Raw genomic sequence first — 20,684 nt, 5'->3', positions numbered from 1 at the left:
CTCAATGCTCACACCTGAAGTAAACTTTTAGTAGCCGAGATGCCAAAGCTTAAAGAGAAGAGTAGGGGACATTGCGATGATGGAAAAGAAAGAGTCAGGAAAATTTGGGTAAATTGATATTGCAATCAGTCATCAGTCATTTTCTACCGCTTATTCCATAGTGGGTCGCAGGGGAGCTGGTGCCCATCTCCAGCAGTCTATGGGCGAGAGGCAGGGTACACCCTGGACAGGTCGCCAGTCCATCGCAGGGCAACACACAAACAACCATGCAAACACTCATTCATTCACCTAAGGGCAATTTAGAGTGACCAATTAACTTAACAGGCATGTCTTTGGACTGTGGGAGGAAGCCGGAGTACCCGGTGAGAACCCACACATGCACGGGGAGAACATGCAAACTCCATGCAGAAAGACCCCCGGTCGGGAATCGAACCCAGGACCTTCTTGCTGCAAGGCAACAGTGCTACCAACTGCGCCACTGTGCAGCCCTATATTATCATATATATATATATATATATATATATATATATATATATATATATATATATATATATATATATATATATATATATATATATATATATATATATATATATATATATATATATATATATATATATATATATATATATATATATATATATATATATATATATATATATATATATATATATATATATATATATATATATATATATATATATATATATATATATATATATATATATATATATATATATATATATATATATATATATATATATATATATATATATATATATATATATATATATGATATTGCAATATTTAGCTTTAATATCAAAATTACATCTACCAATATCGTGGAACCCTGAACTTGTTATGTATCTTGTTATTAAGCTGTAGAGAAACCAACAATCAGAAATTATCCCCTGAACTCTGATTAGTTCATTTATCCATAAACATCAATTTGCTTGACTATCCTGAGCCAAAAAGTGAATAATGTTAAGCTTAAGGTTTTGCAGATATAAATCTATAAAATGCTCAATAAAAATGACAAAAACTGTAGGAGGGGTTCTTGACAGACACTCCTTTCCCATAATGTCTGGAAAGTTCACTGTGGGAGAGCAGGAGGGGTGGGTGGTGGAGCGGTTCAAAGAGGGGTCGTAAACCAAAATGAAAGCAGGGACTTAGGATACATAAACTCCAATATAGTTCTGACAAACACAACAAGAGTTTAATTAAACTGCAGACCCTCCCATCTAAGGCCCATAGAACAAAGAGGAGCAATGCTACTATGTGTGTCAGCTGCAGATCGACATGCATGTCGGATAGTGTCAAACAAAAGTCACGGAAACCCAGTGAAGACATCTCAGACATGTTTAGCACTTGAGTGGGGTTTGTGTTTTCATGGCTCTTTTGGTGCCGGCTGCCGTGATTTACAGCGTCGCTCAATCTGGTTCTCTGTGGCGATGCAGTCAGAGACACAAAGAAAGGCCTCTTCACACCAGACACAGCTGCTGCTGCTCTGTCTGGTTCCTGGCAGGGATCATGCAACTCCATCCCACTTTAACTACGACAGAGATTGTCAGAAGACATGCCGAGAAAAGGCCACACATGTTTTAATCTGAGTCTAACCATACAAATAACTATACAATCTAAAAGGATCAATGGCACAGAGAAGGTTCCCAGTGGAGACTGCTTTTTTGGAATTGGAAGGGACACATTTGTATCAGTGACCATTACCTAAAAACCTGCTTCAATCTCACAAAAAAAAAAAAAATCTATTTTACTTTATATTTCTCTTTCTTCAGAAGGAAAAAAGCCATAATATGTGTCTGCCACAGTTTTCCTCCCACTTGTCCTTGATAGTTGAGTCAGGCCTGAGGTGTCTTAGGATGACGATCAGTCTGAGCTGCTACATAAAAAGAAAATCCCAGAATGCATATCTAGATGATCAGCTAGACGAAGTGCATTGCCATCCTGCTTGGAGAGACTTGCACATTTCATGGCAATTTCCAGGAAAAGGAAAATTGAAGACATGAAAAGATGTCAAGAAAATTTAAATAAACAAACTTCTTAAAAATCAGTTATTTGTAAACGCAATCTCATTATTTCGAGCACTTCCCTGCACAGCTGGAGGTCACCAAAAGCACCAATGTACATGAAAAATGTTTACTAAGGCTAATCAAAAAAAAAAAGAAAAAAGCTACGCAGTAACAAAATGGATGTGCTGGTATGAGGATAAGGATCAGTTTTAGTTGGAAGTTGTCATATAATACAGTATAAGTTCTGAATTATCTTTATAATCAGATCTCCTGTAGCTTCTATCCAGAGCAAAAAACCATGACTGAGCACCAACATGTTGACACATCTGCCTCGACCCTGCACCAAGTCAGGGAGATTTATGGGCTAAAGTACACAAAACACATGGAGGTGCATGTTCTAACATGTAGAAAGAGTAGACAGGTGTCAGAAGCACTCTGGCTTAAACAAAAACTGCTTTAAGAACCTAGATGATTAAAAGCAGAGAGAATTAGTTTGGAAATTGAAATTTATCAAATAACACCGGCTTTAGCGTTATTTGATAATTACTATTTGGGCCCGTTAAAAACCTGATGTGATTATGTTTTTTATGCAGCTTTAGAAACACGGATTGTGGATAATAGCCATTTCACAATCTCTGTCTACATTTACTGTTATTTTAAAATAGAACTGACAAATGGTTTGACTTGGAATGGAAATGTCTAAAATTGAAAAATGTAGAAAGTCATAGATTCAAATCTGCTAAAAATGGTCTGTCCCAAAGTGCCAAAGTGACCAAATTTCCTCTGGCTGTACGGAGCATGACGTAATATGGAACCACCCCTCCCCAACCTGTTGCTGCATGCAACTGGCCCTAAAGAAGGACTCTAAACTTTCCCCTCTTCAACAATAAAGACAAATTAAGTTTGTCAGAAAACAGAGAATCATGATGTGGAAAATAATGAACCACCCATCACTCTTTTTAAGTTAACATGGTTTTAAATTTATGGGTGGCATGTCTGTAAAGCACCAGATTGCAGGTGCTACCTGATGAGATAGCCAGACGAATTAATCAGTTGGGTTATACTTCGATTGCTCTAATAATGAGAATGGCAAAAATGTACAATGCCCTGGGCAATAAACACTTGAAAACTGTGACTAAACTTAAGCGTTTCATTTATATTTTTTGTTTTTATTTTTTGCTTAAATCTGTAGCAAAGCTAAAATGAAGGTTAAAAATACGGGTTTAAAATCAAAATCTTCTACAATCCAAATATTGGACGACTGTGACTCAGTCGGAAGACCAAACATCTCGCAATCCAAAAGTTGTGGGTTTGATTCTGGCTTCTTCATGTGCCCCTGGTTAAGGCACTTAATCCCAGGTTGCCAAGTGTTCAGGGTATTGGTGTATGAACGTGTTAGTGGGTGTGGCTGGGTGAATGAGGCTCTTGTGTAAAAAGCTTTGAGAGGTCAGTATGACTAGAAAAGCGCTCTATAAATTCAGTGTGCTTACAGTATACCTAGCATCCTTAAACAAGATAAAAACAACTGCCATAACTCTTTCTTTCTTTTAAAGTGACTGTGCCAGTTGGTAAAAATGAGAATTCAGGACAGGCTGTCAACACTGTACTATGCACAGAGGCAGCTCCTTAAAGTGATGACTAACTAATACCGTACTGTGCTAAAACAATCACTGAACTTTTCTTTCAGGCATTTTCATCACGCTGTCTTAGTTTTCCTGCTTTACTTCCTTTAAAATGACTCCAGCATGAGTGGAAATGACACCAACAGCTTGGCTTTCTGTTAACACATTATAATGCAAAGAGAAACAGCACAAGAGGAGTACATTTTCCTTTGATCTTCAGGAAACTGTGGTCCAACAATTAAACGGCATCTGTCTGCAGAGCTGCATTTTTTTTAATTTATGCTACATTTCCATGTCTCTCTTTAGCTTGGCCGATGTCGACGGTTGCTGGAGCCGTAAACCTTGGCACACTGCATACGAAGCCAAATAGAGTCGACCTTGGCTCAGCTGAATAGCTTTGTTTATTTAAACTCTTAGCCTTTTCTGCAGACAAGAGTCTCTGCTCTAGAACGTTTAGTCTGTGCGCAGTCCACTGATACTGTCTGCAAAACAGTTGAATTTTCCCCTCACAAAACACCTCAATACCAGTGGGATCGGGAAAACTTAAGTCTTGGATGGTGCAAGTATATGAACGTAGGTCATACAAAATATTCTAACCATAGCCCTTCCAGTGTGATGTAATAATCTTTTCTTTTAGCTATTGTGGAAGCTCCTTCGTCTTTTCCACAACTGCAACTCATCTGGGTGGGATTTCATCACAGTTAAAGCAAATTAAAGATTACAGAGTTCTTTAAGGTTTAAATATCTTTCAACTCATTGTTTGCCCATACAAAACATTGCACACCTTTAGGACAACATCATATAGGCCTTGATTATTTAAAATTGCTATCTTACTACCTTGTGCCTTTCCTTTTTTTGATTTCATGTGTAACCTGACTCAAAGAAGTGGTCCGAAGCAGAACATTGCCCTTTGGAAAGAAGAAAACTTTTAACTGATTAACTTTCAAAATATTTAAAAGGGGTTGAATATTTCTGATTGCATCTTTATTATATACCTGCTTTGACTGTGCAAACTTCTCAGTTCTCAACACATGTCAGCACTTCATTTAGTCTTTATCACTAAAGTTAACAGCTTTAAAAATTTTGACCGAGGGTTTCTTGGCAAACAGAAGTAACAATAGTTTCTTTGTAAGCAATACCTGCAAAAGAAGAAGGTTAAACACAGAATTCCACATTCCTGGTAGAGTGATCTGAGCTTAAAATAACACTGATGGCATGCTCTAACACTTATCGGCATCAAACATTTGCATCAATTTGACAGAGAACATGAATGAGCAGTAGATACTCGCATCATTTTCCTAAAAACACATTTCACACAGTGTCAGGCTTGTTAGGTAGCAGTCACAAAGGCAACAAACACTGAGGTTAAAAAAAAAAAAAAATACTTCTGATTTTGGAGAAGCTTGAAAACTGTTACAAAACTCCTACACCTCAGTTTTAGCCTCAAAAGATAGTTCAAGGATCAGTTTTCCCCCCTGTGCATAATTTAGCGACTTCAAGCACAAACGTGTGCACAGAGCCGTGTTTAACACTCTATAGTTAATCATCAGTTCAATTACACATGACCTCATCTCTATAATTGCACCTCAAACAGTTGACCAGACAGCTCCACATATGGAGATGGTCTTTCACCACAAATCGATCTTTATATGTCCCATCTTTTCCCCATCAACTGTTGACTCCTCCCTCTCCCCCTTCGTTGAGCATCAAAAACATGCAGAAGTAACCCAGAAAAAGAACTTTGCTTGGTAACATAGCGGAGCATCATAAACTGACCAGTGCCACAATTGTTAAAAGGTAAGTGTAATTTCAGAGATGATAAAAAATAAACATTTTGGGGACTTCTAAAAATTAAATGCGAGAATATGTTGCTGTAATAAAAATTACATTAAAAACATTTGAGTTTATTATTTAATGTATACTAATAAAGTTCCCTTGAAAAGATAATTCGCTTCAATTGTCAAATATAAGATGAGCTTTTTTCTTTTAGTCAAACAAAAATCAATGATTATTTTTACTAGCGTAAAAATAAGGCATATTGGTTATTACAGTTAAAACTATGCAATTTGAAACATTTATTATTTTAATGCTGATAATGACATACTTTAAATATAGAATATACACACATTACATTTAGCAGTAGTTTTCAAAGGCTCATGGTGCAGAATATTATACTATTTGTGTTGTGCTTCTTTTTAAAAACACACACAACACGACAAGCTGATATTAGCTGGTTAGTTGGGCTGTCTGCTCAGGTAGCCAGCCTGCAGTCAGCTGCTTTACAGACATGCAACTTGTAGTCTGCCAACTGTATTTTGTTAGGTTACTTTAATAAGAGTTAAGGACGGCACTTCTTTATTTTCTAAGCTATGACCATCTGTGATTAGGGGTATACTCTCAGCCGACCGACGGTGTGCTGCAACGGGTGGGGGTGGGGCAGAACTGTGTTGCTCTTTGGAAAATGTTGGTCACTCCAACATTCTCTCATTTTAAAGATACTCCTTCTGAAAACCTTCAGAAACCAGCTCATGCCTCCAATAAACAAAACAAAAGGAAGAAAGTGACTGCGAGGCCCAAAGTTCTTGGTTTTATTTGACAGATGAATTACCCATGGTTTCAAGTCGGCTATTAGGTTACCTGTGAGTTCGTATTTGTGGAGTAACCAAAGAAAAAAGCCCTTGGATGTATTTTGTCCTTTGGCAACCTCTCAGGTTCCTACAACTATCAAAGAGACCCCTCCTGAAAGCCGCCAATGCATCTTCTTTACGTTGCTCTTTGCTCCTACAGGAGACAAGTGGTGATCACACTGAGAGCTTACAAAGGCTCCTGGGAATACGCCACACAGTTCCACTCTGTTTTGTCTGAATAAAGGTCATCAGTTAAGAATCAGTCCCCATGGGGGCAGCAACATGTATCACGAGCAGGATTATCATGGCACCCAAACAAAACCGTGGCACGTGCTGCAGAGACTTCAACAAAAAGAAAACTAGGCCTGCGAGGGAGTGTCAGGTAGATAAAAGAGACATGGACCTGCTGTCATAACTATTGTTAAATGTAGGTGGAGGGAAAAAGAATGAATATGGACTCTCCCTGACACAGGAAGTTATCTGATCTGAGGGTAGAGGAGCCCATCTCTCACTAAAGAATGAAAAACAGCAATCTGAGTTAGGGGTTAATTCAAATCTAATAGATTTTAGTAATGAGCTATTAGTTTTCTTTTGAAGTTTAATTTTGAAGGTTGATAAAGTCGTTGAAACAGTCTTGATTTACAGTCTAAACCATCTAAGATAATAATCTAGTTTCCCAAATGAGAACAAGGGCTGAACTCTTCAGGGGTATTTTCTTTTTAAATTTTTATCCATATCAAAGTCTATTGATTCCCAATAAATATTGCTTTTACTGGCCGAGTCCCACTGTTAATGTGCGTTTATGAGGTTTCGCTTTCACATGGGGTGGTCTACTGACCCCGGTCACAGAAAACACACGGTGACACCACTGATGACCTGCACTCACAGGGTGGTACTGTCTGATACATTCATTACGATGCTCACGTTCTCATGCTAGTGGCACAATGGGTGCAGGGCATCTGCTCTGAAGAATGAGGTACTCTCACAGCCACACATTCTCCTCTTTGTCTGGCTGCTAACAAAAGGCTGCAGATACACGGGATGGTCAGAAAGCTTCAGCGGCACATTCTTCTGAACCACATAACCCATGGTCAATGTTTTAGACCAAAACTGCTTCTTGAACAGAACTAATTTCTATGGCAACTTCCAGATCACATTTTCTTTTCTTTCTTAAAAGGGACTGTTTCTCCTTTCTAAATTAAGCGTCATAGAGCAGTTCTCAATCAGTAGGTCCCCACTGTACACCTGTTTCAAAGAGCAGTTGTTGAAAAAAAAAGATTTTACTAATTTAAAACAAAGACAAATCGATTATAGATGCACAAATCAGGCTTTTAATGGTCGATTTCCTGCGCTGACATCTGACCAGTCGATTCTGATTTTGATCTATTCCAATGTTTTATTCTGTAGGTCTGTAACACATAACAGAGAGGATTTGTGCTGCAGGTTCTTTGACAGAGAAGGTCCAACAGAAAATTACAAAACTATCTTGACTTAAGAATATTTCCACGATTTTTATTTGATTTCATCAAACTCATAAAAATGCATCTTAGTACATGCTTTTGGTTGAAGGAATTTTGGGTATGGACCTAAGTGGTTGTAGTTATTAGTCTTGATGCATTTAATAAATAGGGGAAGAAAAAAAAAGGGGTTTCAGTATGGGACCGCCTACCACTGATCCAACCCGATCCTTACCATAACTAGCATAGATGTCCAGCTCCAGTTCTCAAGGGCAGGTGTCATGTCAGTTTTCGATGTGTCTCTGCTCCATCACAGCTGATTCAATGGTCCAGCTACGTACCTCCTCAGTATGTCATAAAGTTCTGCAGAGGACTGCCAAAGAACCATCATTTAACCATCATCAGGTGTGTTGACATGCAGGATACCGGCCCTTGAGGACTGACTTTGAACACTCCAGCCATGTTTCTCAACAAGCTACATTTTTAAAACCAGCATGTTCCTTGATAGATAGAGGTTAAAAGTTCGAAAAGACAAAATAAAGAAACTTTGCTGGAATATGTTCAGTCTTCCAGTTATTTGCTGAAACGTCCCCAAGGTGGGTGAAAATTTTTGTCCTGTGGCTACTTTTCATACCCAAAACAGTCAGGAAATGAAAAGTTAACAAACATGACTGCAAAATGAACAATGGTAATAGAGCTAAATGACCAGCATTAACTGAAGTCTAACTATGTATTAGCAGCTTAAACGAACAGGTGCCATGCATGAAAAAAATAAAAGCCTTTTAAATGGCCATCTTAGTCTTTTTTGATTCAGTAACAACTCCCACTCTGAACTGTCTGGTCCTAACTGTGACCTGCTGGCGCTTAGGCACAGAGTGTTCACTGATCGAGTGAAACAGATTGTATTTTTGATTTTCCGACTGGCCAGTCACCGATAGGCACTGAAAACTGTCTGATTCCTGTCACCAGCCGATTCCTCTGAACATCTCGAAGAATTATACACGGTGAAAGCAACTAACATCACTTATAGCATTTAACCCTTATTAAAGTAAGTTTAGTCAGCTTCAGTCATCTGAGTTCTCAGGAACATGGGAAATAGTCTGATTTGGGCCTCTTTGGTTTCTAAAACCCTATTTTCAGATGGAAATCCACATCATTATTGTTCACAAGACTGCTGGATAGCTTTTGCATTTCAGCCACTGGACTGTTATTAAAATAAGACCCTGGTGTGTACACATTCATCACACAACCCAGTGAGGAACATTCCAAGAAGGATTTAGGGTATGAATAGATGTGAATTTTAATTGATTTATTTGCATGCTGGCTAGCTCTCTGGCAAGCAGTCGAGATCCTCTCTAAATGTGGGATCATTGACAGAGTTGTAGAGAGGACTTGGTTGCCATTCAGCACACTGTGGGTTTTGGTATTGAACAAATATGCGCTCGCATGCAAGCACACGGAAGCTCGCGAACGTAGGGAGCTCCTTCAGGAGCCTCCCTTTTCATGCCGATCTTTTGTCTCTCAGTAATGTCTGGTATGCCGGGACGCAGGCTTTGCTCAATGACCTGATTTCTATGGGGCTGCCGAGGCACCAATCTCTCTCTGTGTGTTTGTGTCTGCGTTCATCTGCCTGCAAGGCCTTCCTCTGGATAAAGCACAGGACTTAGCTGCGCAGACAGACACAGTTCGAGACTGATCCGGTAAATAAGACGGCAGGGGACAAAAAGAACACAAAGTCTTACGTAAAGTAAACAGAGCGGGCCTCAGGGCAAATGTAAGTGTATGAGGAAATATTCTTTTTTTCAAGTCAGCAGAGTAATTACAACCCAAGATGCAGTTGTTAAAATAGAATTGTCAAACAAGTTTTGCATAAAGACAAGACAGCATAAAATGTCATGCTGTGGAAAACTGTCCAGAAAATTTACCTCGTTTTTGTATGAATACCCTGAGGAGGGGATGAGCAGAGTCGACCGCCTTGGAAAAGTTCTCATCGTTGTTAATCGGCAGGAAGTCCCCATGGGTGTCGGCGTAGCCAATCATCACCTCTATATTCGCAAGGCGGTGAATATGCAGGATGAGCTTGTAGAATTCCTCAAATTTACCAGGCTTGAACCGGTTTACAGAGAACCGCCGGAACTCTGCTCCATACTGAAGAAAGAAGATGAAGAAAAACATCAAACCTAAAAGAGAAAACTCAGGTGCCACGCAGATGCACTAATAAATAGAGAGTTAGTGGGATTGTGAATGGATAAAGCATGGCAAAACCAGTTTTAATACAGCTAAAATATTTTTCAAACGTTTACATATTACACAGCAACGGAAAACAATAACCTTCAGGGGAAATAGCAGATCCACGTTGTTTGTCAACTTATCAAATGCCATGTTAGAAAAATAATTATACTTTGTAGTAACAGAGCAGTTAATGTCTCCTCACCAAGAGTCACATGGACTGCTTTAATGCTAAGATACTGCCTTAACTTAAATTAGCACAGACTCAAAACAAGAAGGCACATACGCAACACCATGAAGTACTATTTTCCCCATTTGTTCAGTTTTTGCTTTTTGAGTCTGACTTAAATGTTTCAGATGAAACAAGTTAACCTGAGTAAATACAAAGAGCACTTTTCAAATGATGGATGGAAACCGTGGGAACCCCATTTTTTGGTTTTATTTTATTAACCACACAGACCTCATTACTGTCTGACCAGTAGAATCGGGAAAAATATAACCTGAAGTAAGCTCAGGGATCTAAACACCAACACAAAAGTAAAGTAAAAAAAAGAAGGTTCTAGAAAGGCCTAGTCAAAGTCCAAGCTTAAATCCATTTGAGATGATGCGGAGTTGCCTTAAACAGGCCATTCATGCCTAAAACCTGAACCTAAAGCCTGTGGCTGAATTAAAAATATTTCTACAAAACGGGGAGTGGGCCAAATTTCATCCACATAGGACTAGGTTGGTTAGGATAGTTTGTTTAGTTAAATTAATGAAATCACCATTTAAACATGGCCTTTTGTAAGTTCATCAGAAGGTAACCAAACACTCTCTGTAGCTTTAGACAAACCAGGAAAGGAGTGAATGAGTGTTAAAACGCTGCTATCGTATTTTACTCAAAAAGGTAAAAAGAAAATTTCCTCAAAAGAAGAAAAAACAATTATCAGTGCTAGGCGTCTGTGCTCTATATGATTTTGTGGGGTTTCCATTTAGGTTCTCACCTAAATATCATGACTACAATTACGAAATATGCACTTTTTCCCAGTTGTAACTATATTGAGAGTTTATTTGAAGCAAATAAAGACACAACTGAATAAGTTATTAGAAGTAAACAAATCTAAAAATTGAAAAGGAATTTTATTTGATCTTGATATACAACTTCTTAAAGTCATTCTTTTAGTAAACCGCAGTCAATCTCAGTGTGAAAATGACTCAAAAAAGACTCAAGCTAATGGATTTAGGTTAGGACCTATTCAATAACACATTTTTCTATTGCAGCTCACAAATAAAACTTTCCTTGTTGTTCAGGCAAAGACTACCTCTATAACATTAAGCTTTGTTCCTTCACTGAATTTGCAAACAGAGGGTGCTAAATTCCTCCAGTGTCTTGGAAGTTCCTGGTCTTACACCAAAACAACAAAAGCAGGCGATACATGTGAGAGGCAGATAGGAGGCCATCTGTGTGAGCAAGATTTATCGAGGATGGAGAAAACAGAACGTTTGGTGCACTCGAAATGATCTAGGCAAAGCTGGCATAACCACTGTTCAGCTGAGAAAACAATAAAAATCTAAACAGCTGTCCACAATAAAAGTGATGGGGCACGAATATACTTTGATTTTGAGTTGAGTTATCTTAAATGGTGTGAATTAGTATTTGAATGGCTCACATTGGTTACCTTGCCCCCTCCATGAGCAATTTTGTCTAATTCTTCAATCTAACATCACTATGACTGCTGCCTACAGCAGGGGAGATACTCAGAGCTTTGACAAGAAAGACACCGACAGCAGCAGGTAAAATAAAACAAACTCCGAAAAAATAATAACCAGGCAAGTTTTTTTTTGTTTTTTTTAAACAGGTGATTTCAGAGAAAACTCCATGCTTGTAAAGGTAGAACGTGCAATGTAAAACAGAAAGATCCGAATTTTATTGCCAATTTGGGATCTATGATTATTTTTTTTTTCCCCCAGCATTGACCGGCAGATGCCATTTTTAACTGATCTACAAGAAGACATGAACTTTCCAGCCTTCCTGACGTGAGCGGTCATTAATTATTTAGATTAGGAGCTGAGGTGCCGTCACATTAAAACAGTGTCACTATTCTTTAAAAAAGACAAAATAATTAGGGTTGGCATTTTACTCTAGCTTTAACATCTTTAATTAGCAATTAGCACAGCTAGCATACCTAAAACAGCAATTTGAATAGACAATACAGGTCCTTCTCAAAATATTAGCATATTGTGATAAAGTTCATTATTTTCCATAATGTCATGATGAAAATTTAACATTCATATATTTTAGATTCATTGCACACTAACTGAAATATTTGCGGTCTTTTATTGTCTTAATACGAATGATTGTGGCATACAGCTCATGAAAACCCAAAATTCCTATCTCACAAAATTAGCATATTTCATCCGACCAATAAAAGAAAAGTGTTTTTAATACAGAAAACGTCAACCTTCAAATAATCATGTACAGTTATGCACTCAATACTTGGTCGGGAATCCTTTTGCAGAAATGACTGCTTCAATGCGGCGTGGCATGGAGGCAATCAGCCTGTGGTACTGCTGAGGTCTTATGGAGGCCCAGGATGCTTCGATAGCGGCCTTTAGCTCATCCAGAGTGTTGGGTCTTGAGTCTCTCAACGTTCTCTTCACAATATCCCACAGATTCTCTATGGGGTTCAGGTCAGGAGAGTTGGCAGGCCAATTGAGCACAGTGATACCATGGTCAGTAAACCATTTACCAGTGGTTTTGGCACTGTGAGCAGGTGCCAGGTCGTGCTGAAAAATCTTCATCTCCATAAAGCTTTTCAGCAGATGGAAGCATGAAGTGCTCCAAAATCTCCTGATAGCTAGCTGCATTGACCCTGCCCTTGATAAAACACAGTGGACCAACACCAGCAGCTGACACGGCACCCCAGACCATCACTGACTGTGGGTACTTGACACTGGACTTTTGGCATTTCCTTCTCCCCAGTCTTCCTCCAGACTCTGGCATCTTGATTTCCGAATGACATGCAGAATTTGCTTTCATCCGAAAAAAGTACTTTGGACCACTGAGCAACAGTCCAGTGCTGCTTCTCTGTAGCCCAGGTCAGGCGCTTCTGCCGTTGTTTCTGGTTCAAAAGTGGCCTGACCTGGGGAATGCGGCACCTGTAGCCCATTTCCTGCACACGCCTGTGCACGGTGGCTCTGGATGTTTCTACTCCAGACTCAGTCCACTGCTTCCGCAGGTCCCCCAAGGTCTGGAATCGGCCCTTCTCCACAATCTTCCTCAGGGTCCGGTCACCTCTTCTCGTTGTGCAGCGTTTTCTGCCACACTTTTTCCTTCCCACAGACTTCCCACTGAGGTGCCTTGATACAGCACTCTGGAAACAGCCTATTCGTTCAGAAATGTCTTTCTGTGTCTTACCCTCTTGCTTGAGGGTGTCAATAGTGGCCTTCTGGACAGCAGTCAGGTCGGCAGTCTTACCCATGATTGGGGTTTTGAGTGATGAACCAGGCTGGGAGTTTTAAAGGCCTCAGGAATCTTTTGCAGGTGTTTAGAGTTAACTTGTTGATTCAGATGATTAGGTTCATAGCTCGTTTAGAGACCCTTTTAATGATATGCTAATTTTGTGAGATAGGAATTTTGGGTTTTCATGAGCTGTATGCCAAAATCATCCGTATTAAGACAATAAAAGACCTGAAATATTTCAGTTAGTGTGCAATGAATCTAAAATATATGAATGTTAAATTTTCATCATTACATTATGGAAAATAATGAACTTTATCACAATATGCTAATATTTTGAGAAGGACCTGTATACAATAGAGAATCTGATACTTCCAAAAGGTTGACAACATTTCCAAACCCCACATATTCAATGGGAAACTGAAGCTAAAAGCTCAATAGAATATAACTCCATTAGCTCTTCCTGTTGTTTGCCAAAGGCCCTGCTCTCTCTCTTGCCATCTTTCATCCAGTTTTAAACACAGATATATCTTGACAAATACAGGTCCTTCTCAAAATATTAGCATATTGTGATAAAGTTCATTATTTTCCATAATGTCATGATGAAAATTTAACATTCATATATTTTAGATTCATTGCACACTAACTGAAATATTTCAGGTCTTTTATTGTCTTAATACGGATGATTTTGGCATACAGCTCATGAAAACCCAAAATTCCTATCTCACAAAATTAGCATATCATTAAAAGGGTCTCTAAACGAGCTATGAACCTAATCATCTGAATCAACGAGTTAACTCTAAACACCTGCAAAAGATTCCTGAGGCCTTTAAAACTCCCAGCCTGGTTCATCACTCAAAACCCCAATCATGGGTAAGACTGCCGACCTGACTGCGGTCCAGAAGGCCACTATTGACACCCTCAAGCAAGAGGGTAAGACACAGAAAGAAATTTCAGAACGAATAGGCTGTTCCCAGAGTGCTGTATCAAGGCACCTCAGTGGGAAGTCTGTGGGAAGGAAAAAGTGTGGCAGAAAACGCTGCACAACGAGAAGAGGTGACCGGACCCTGAGGAAGATTGTGGAGAAGGGCCAATTCCAGACCTTGGGGGACCTGTGGAAGCAGTGGACTGAGTCTGGAGTAGAAACATCCAGAGCCACCGTGCACAGGCGTGTGCAGGAAATGGGCTACAGGTGCCGCATTCCCCAGACCTGGGCTACAGAGAAGCAGCACTGGACTGTTGCTCAGTGGTCCAAAGTACTTTTTTCGGATGAAAGCAAATTCTGCATGTCATTCGGAAATCAAGGTGCCAGAGTCTGGAGGAAGACTGGGGAGAAGGAAATGCCAAAATGCCAGAAGTCCAGTGTCAAGTACCCACAGTCAGTGATGGTCTGGGGTGCCATGTCAGCTGCTGGTGTTGGTCCACTGTGTTTTATCAAGGGCAGGGTCAATGCAGCTAGCTATCAGGAGATTTTGGAGCACTTCATGCTTCCATCTCCTGAAAAGCTTTATGGAGATGAAGATTTCATTTTTCAGCACGACCTGGCACCTGCTCACAGTGCCAAAACCACTGGTAAATGGTTTACTGACCATGGTATCACTGTGCTCAATTGGCCTGCCAACTCTCCTGACCTGAAACCCATAGAGAATCTGTGGGATATTGTGAAGAGAACATTGAGAGACTCAAGACCCAACACTCTGGATGAGCTAAAGGCCGCTATCGAAGCATCCTGGGCCTCCATAAGACCTCAGCAGTGCCACAGGCTGATTGCCTCCATGCCACGCCGCATTGAAGCAGTCATTTCTGCAAAAGGATTCCCGACCAAGTATTGAGTGCATAACTGTACATGATTATTTGAAGGTTGACGTTTTTTGTATTAAAAAAACTTTTCTTTTATTGGTCGGATGAAATATGCTAATTTTGTGAGATAGGAATTTTGGGTTTTCATGAGCTGTATGCCAAAATCATCTGTATTAAGACAATAAAAGATCTGAAATATTTCAGTTAGTGTGCAATGAATCTAAAATATATGAATGTTAAATTTTCATCATGACATTAAGGAAAATAATGAACTTTATCACAATATGCTAATATTTTGAGAAGGACCTGTATATATCTGTTTTTCTGTAAAAGAAACTACAAACTACATTTTTTTTTCCTTTTAAATAGCTTTGCACCTCTGGCTTCATTTTGAAAATCTCACTGATGCTGAAAATAGCCAACTTTGAGAGTCTTCTTTCCCCAGTACCAACTTTTACACTGAAGGGTGCTCTTTTTACTGTGACCTGGTTATTTATTATGGGCGCATTCACCGACTTTCTCAGTAGTTAATCACGGTTGGGGCTGATTAAACTGCAACTTAGTTGAATCTGGCCACCATCTGTACCAACAAGTACAGCTTTGTGCAATGGCTTTCCTGAATAGGTCGTTGCAGCATCATAAGATCAAGACTGAGATTTATACTGGGCAAAAATATACAAAAAAAACAACAAAAAACAAAACAAAAACACAGAGATACAGCCAAAACACAAAAGCACAACAGAAGACAACAGCAGTTCTGGTGTGTGATTCACAGGGGCAATTTGTAGCCATTCGGTACTGTAATCATCAGCTTACATTAGAAGAGAGAGGATATTAAAGGAAGAGAGCAGCGAGATGATCAGGGATGAGAACCAGCAGGAAGGGAAAAGTACTGATATGGTAGCAGAGGGGCTGAAGATATGGTAGCCACCTCTGTAATAAGATGACACATGAATTTCAATGAAAACCTAATGGGGATGCCAGGCGGGGAAAAACATCCCTGTGAGTCAGATTTATGAAAACGTGACGCCCAATTTGGGTTTAAACGCATCTAAAGGTCAACCCCCACTGAAGGAAGAAACAAGAAGCTGATTAGCAGGTTTTGTCAGTGTTCAATAGGAGAAGTTAGCATTGTGAAAAGGGAAACCTCGTCCAAATTTAACTGCAATTAAGTCTGGAAGACTTCAACATGTTAAACTTGAATTACCAAATTGTTCAAATCAGAGATCTCGGTCAGCATTGCGATTATGAAAGCCTTCTTGGTACTGTTTGTCATGTTCAGTGTGTTCAATCAGTTTTCACACGAAGATCCACCCCAAGGTCTAGAGCAAGCCTGAACATGGCATGATTAGTCACAAGCCTAAATACTCAAACCCCATACCAAGAATACTTCATCTCAAACATGACATCACTTGTCCTCCTGGCCTTTCAGTACAAAGCGATGCCAAACAGGCTCAAACATGCCCGGAAGTATCCTAACTGACACACAGGAGAAAAAGGAAGACAAGTTACTTCTTACTTGCTTCTTTCTCGTGAAACACTCTGTGGGTCCAGGTTAATGCACTGATTTTTGGTAAATAAATAACTGAATATGTAGCAAGCAGAACTGAAGCCAGCCCCCGCCCCCAACACACACACACACACACACACACACATACAGATAAGAACTGTAGGTGATTGAAACCAGGCCCTTGCTGAGGCTCCCCAACAGGCAGCCAGACACCTCCAGTGTCATCTCTGATAAGCTTATCACTGAAACGGTTCCCCTCGAGAAAAGCTAAGCTCCAGCCACACAAAATCAATCAGAGACACACAAAACTATCAGAACAGAAGAAACACAAGCGTCACTTCTGGAAATGTGGAGGAAGCTTATCTAAAGTCCACAATGTCTGTGTTTTCTTTTGGACAAATACATTTTTACACATTTCTAAGCACCGATTGGCCTTGATAGATTGATTCTGAGGTTTAGGATCACGAGTAGCTTCTTTTTTAATTGTTAATATTGCTTCAATTAAAAATGACTTACAAAAATATTGCCACAAATCTTCAAGAGACAATTTCCATGAGACCAAATCAAACTGTAAATCATCTGAAGGGTTTCGTCAGGTTAAACTGTGTCTAAAAAAGTTTTTGATTTCATTTATAATAGGCCAAAAAAAGTATGGAGGACAGGTTACAGCAGTTCTGGCTGGAGTTTTTTCCAGATTAGATTTGGTAAAGATCAAAGTTACACCACCAAAGTTTCCATCCAGTGGCAAAGCAAATCTGGAGTGAATGTTGCTTCTTAGAAATAGGCAAACGGTTCAGATAAGGAGAAGCTGTTTATGACCAAGAAACACAAAACAAATCCTTTTATTGCCTTAAAAGAAACTAGTCTCTTAAAACGACACCAGCACGTGTATTCGGCTCCCTTCTGTTCCTACAGCTGTTTTCTAAATATTCTCATTTCCAGTACTTTTCACTGGGGTCAAGATTGGGATTTTCCTGAATCACTTGTTTTTTTGCATCGGCAGGTTCTCTCTGTCTCCACATTACAGTTCAGCTTTTAACGATTTATTTTTCCTTTACCCATTAGTTGATGTGAAAGTTTCTCCTGAGAGGAACCAGTGGTAATTGTCCCCAATGCAAATACAAGTGGTTTAGACCAAATCATACTAACTTTAGTCAAACTGGAATTAAATATGCAAATCAAGAAATATGACTTGGATGTTGTTGAATTGAACAACTCTACTAAATTTGATTCAATAGAAACCAAACTGGACAAGGATGAGTTGTTTTTTTATCTTTATAGTGACTGACACACCTCGGCTATGTTCCAAATTTGGAAGAAGATCCAGTTTTGGTAACAGACACACTACAGAAGGGAAAGGTTGATTGTCTTATCTTAAAGAAATGAAAACAAAAACTTACACAGAAATTTCCAGAACTAAACGTCCTAAAGTCCAACTTGATTGCTTAAAAATTCCAGTCTAACAAAACTATAATGAGCAGTATTAAAAACAGTGAAAAAAAGATATTGAAATATTACTACTACTAAATGGGCAGAAAAGATTTAGCGGAGCATCGTAATGTCATTAACTCCCATTTCGCCTTAGTCTGAGATGCTCGGTCTCTTCAGTACACAGGAAACAGAAACAAAGTGACAAAAACTGAAGAGTCACGTAATTCTGTGTGAGGAGTTACATCTGATCAAACAGAGGAAACGTGTGATGTAACTTGGCAGTGAGTCACCTCTGCATGGACAAGATGATGCTGATAAAGCTCGTCTGTTCTAGCGCTATACTGTGGCAGTTACACCCACAAACAATCCCCTGGTAGCTCCACAGAGAAACAACCACTGAGGTCTCTGTTTGTTCATGGTCAATCCCTGGAATAGATGTTTGCCCACTTGCTGTCACCCCACCAACCAGAGGATCTGTCAACCATCTCACAGACCTCTGACCGCAGATGACTGATCCATGACTTTGGACTGGAATGAAGACAGTGGACCAACACCAGCAGATGACATGGCTCCACAAATCATCATTGGCTGTGGAAATGTCTCACTGGGCATCACGTAACTTAGATTTTGTGCCTCTTCACTCTTCCTGCAGACTCTGGGATATTGATTTCCAAGTAAAATGCAAATGTCCAGTCCTCTTTCTCCTTTAGTACAGGTAATACTCTTCCCACGTTGTGAGTCACTTCCAATCTCATCTAGCTTTGCTTCACAATCCTGTCAAGGCTGCGGTAATCCCTGTTGCTTGAGCACCTTTTTATTCCTAAACTACTGTCAGTCATTCAACTTTCCATTAACAGGCTTGGATGCAGCACTCTGGGAATAACCTTTATCTATTGATTGGTACAAAGAAACGAGTTCCAAGGTGATTCATTGGCTTTAAAAACACTAGGCAGGACAAGCAACTACTGACAGATTCTGATGCTAGTTGCTCAGTTCTGTCACTTTAACAGTTGTAGCCCCCCATCCCTAATACATCTGTGGATGGTGGCCCCTCAAGCACGGCAGACGATGCCTTGTGAATCTCTACCAAACTATCGAGAGGACTTTTTCCTTTCACCAAACTTTCCACTAACATTGGATACATCATTCTGAGCAGCTAGTATCTTTACTAATGATATTTTGTGGCCTCTCCTCCTTGTGGAGTGTGACTGCGGAACTACTGTCAATTCAGCAGCCTTACCCATGATTGTTGGGGCTAGAGCCAAACATTTATGCAAAACTAATAATCTGTATTGCTGAAAATGTGAAAAATCTCATTTTGACTTGAGTAATTTATTAGCTGTATTCCATAATAATCAAAATAAACAGAAGGAATGAATCATAACAGAACGTATAAGTTTAACTTTGAACCAAACAACGGTTGGCTTTTCCACAGGAAATGTGTCTCTTCTTTGATGAAACGAAAACTAAAATCTCAACATGCTTTCATAAATAAATGTTCTTAGCAACATAATTAGACAACAATAGTAATTCATTCAAATGAGCCACCAGACTCCCAGCCTCTAACAAAACAACCCAAAATATCATGTAGCGTTAATTGTAACTACTGCAGCCAAAATGTCACATTTGACAGATGATACTTTCACATTCTGTTTATGCTGAAAAACACATCTGAGTAAGTTTTTTTATGCCTTAAAAATGCTTTGTGACAATTAGAAAAGCCTAATTAGCACACAATATGTTTCTGTCGGAAATGCAAACAACACAGAGAAACACCCAGAACCTGGTCCGGTTCAGATCAAAGCAAAGAGAAGGGAAATGTGCTGTTAGTTGCAGACAGATTGTCCCTCCAGCTCCTGCTTTGCTACAGGACGACCATGTGTACGATTATTTATTTATTTTTTTTTTTTCTTTGAGCCAAAGTCTCATTTAGAGCCTTTAGTTCATTTAAGTAAAACTGCTCACCTTGCTCTTCACTTCCACAGCGTCACAATCAGCGTGTCGCAAAGGCTGCGACTTATTAAAGCTCCGATTCATTTTGGTTAAAGAAGAAAGGAGGGAGGAAAAAAGGGGAGAAAAAAAAAGTTAAGCCTCCTTTTTCCTGCAGAAAGAGGGGCTCCAGTCCACAGTTTTCCCTTTAAAAATCCGTTTGCTTCGTTTCCTGCAGAAAGGTTAAAGTTTGTTTGGACTTTCTGCTCTTCTTGTGTTTCTCCGTCAGAAGCGAGAGATGACTTCGCGTTAGAAAAGCCAGCGAGCAACTAACCGCGCTGACTTGAGGAGTGTGGGGTAAGTTTGAAATGACATCAGCCCTCTTTAAAAAAAAAAAAAAAAAAAAAAAAAGAGATGCATAGTTGCATTCAGGTGCTGCTCGTTAATCCGAGGTTCCGCTCAGTGGAAGGACGAACCAGAGACGAAAATGAAGGCTCAATTTGTTTCTGCTGTAGAGCGCGAAATGATAGAATAAAAAGAAATTGCAATATAGGAATGAATAAACAGATATGTCTATGCCTGTAAAGAAATGTAATAAAGACAAATAAATATC

The 20,684-nt window shown here is 39.4% G+C and overlaps 1 protein-coding gene across 1 annotated transcript in view; it reads right to left on the bottom strand.

The window, feature by feature from the left end:
- Positions 1-20,438, bottom strand: part of pard6gb (par-6 family cell polarity regulator gamma b) — a 48,901-nt gene extending 28,463 nt beyond the window's left edge. The window contains exons 1-2 of the mRNA XM_047384709.1: positions 20,108-20,438; positions 9,659-9,881 (exon numbers count right to left, since the gene is read on the bottom strand). Of these exons, the coding sequence (XP_047240665.1) occupies positions 9,659-9,881; positions 20,108-20,179 (295 nt within the window). The 5' untranslated portion in view covers positions 20,180-20,438. The remainder of the gene's footprint in view (positions 1-9,658; positions 9,882-20,107) is intronic.
- Positions 20,439-20,684: the final 246 nt, after the last annotated feature.

This window comes from Girardinichthys multiradiatus, chromosome 13 (genome assembly GCF_021462225.1).
Source record: "Girardinichthys multiradiatus isolate DD_20200921_A chromosome 13, DD_fGirMul_XY1, whole genome shotgun sequence".
In the NCBI taxonomy this organism is placed as follows: domain Eukaryota; kingdom Metazoa; phylum Chordata; class Actinopteri; order Cyprinodontiformes; family Goodeidae; genus Girardinichthys; species Girardinichthys multiradiatus.
The sequence above is the reverse complement of the archived record's forward strand: the minus strand, read 5'-3'. Positions and strand labels throughout refer to the sequence as shown.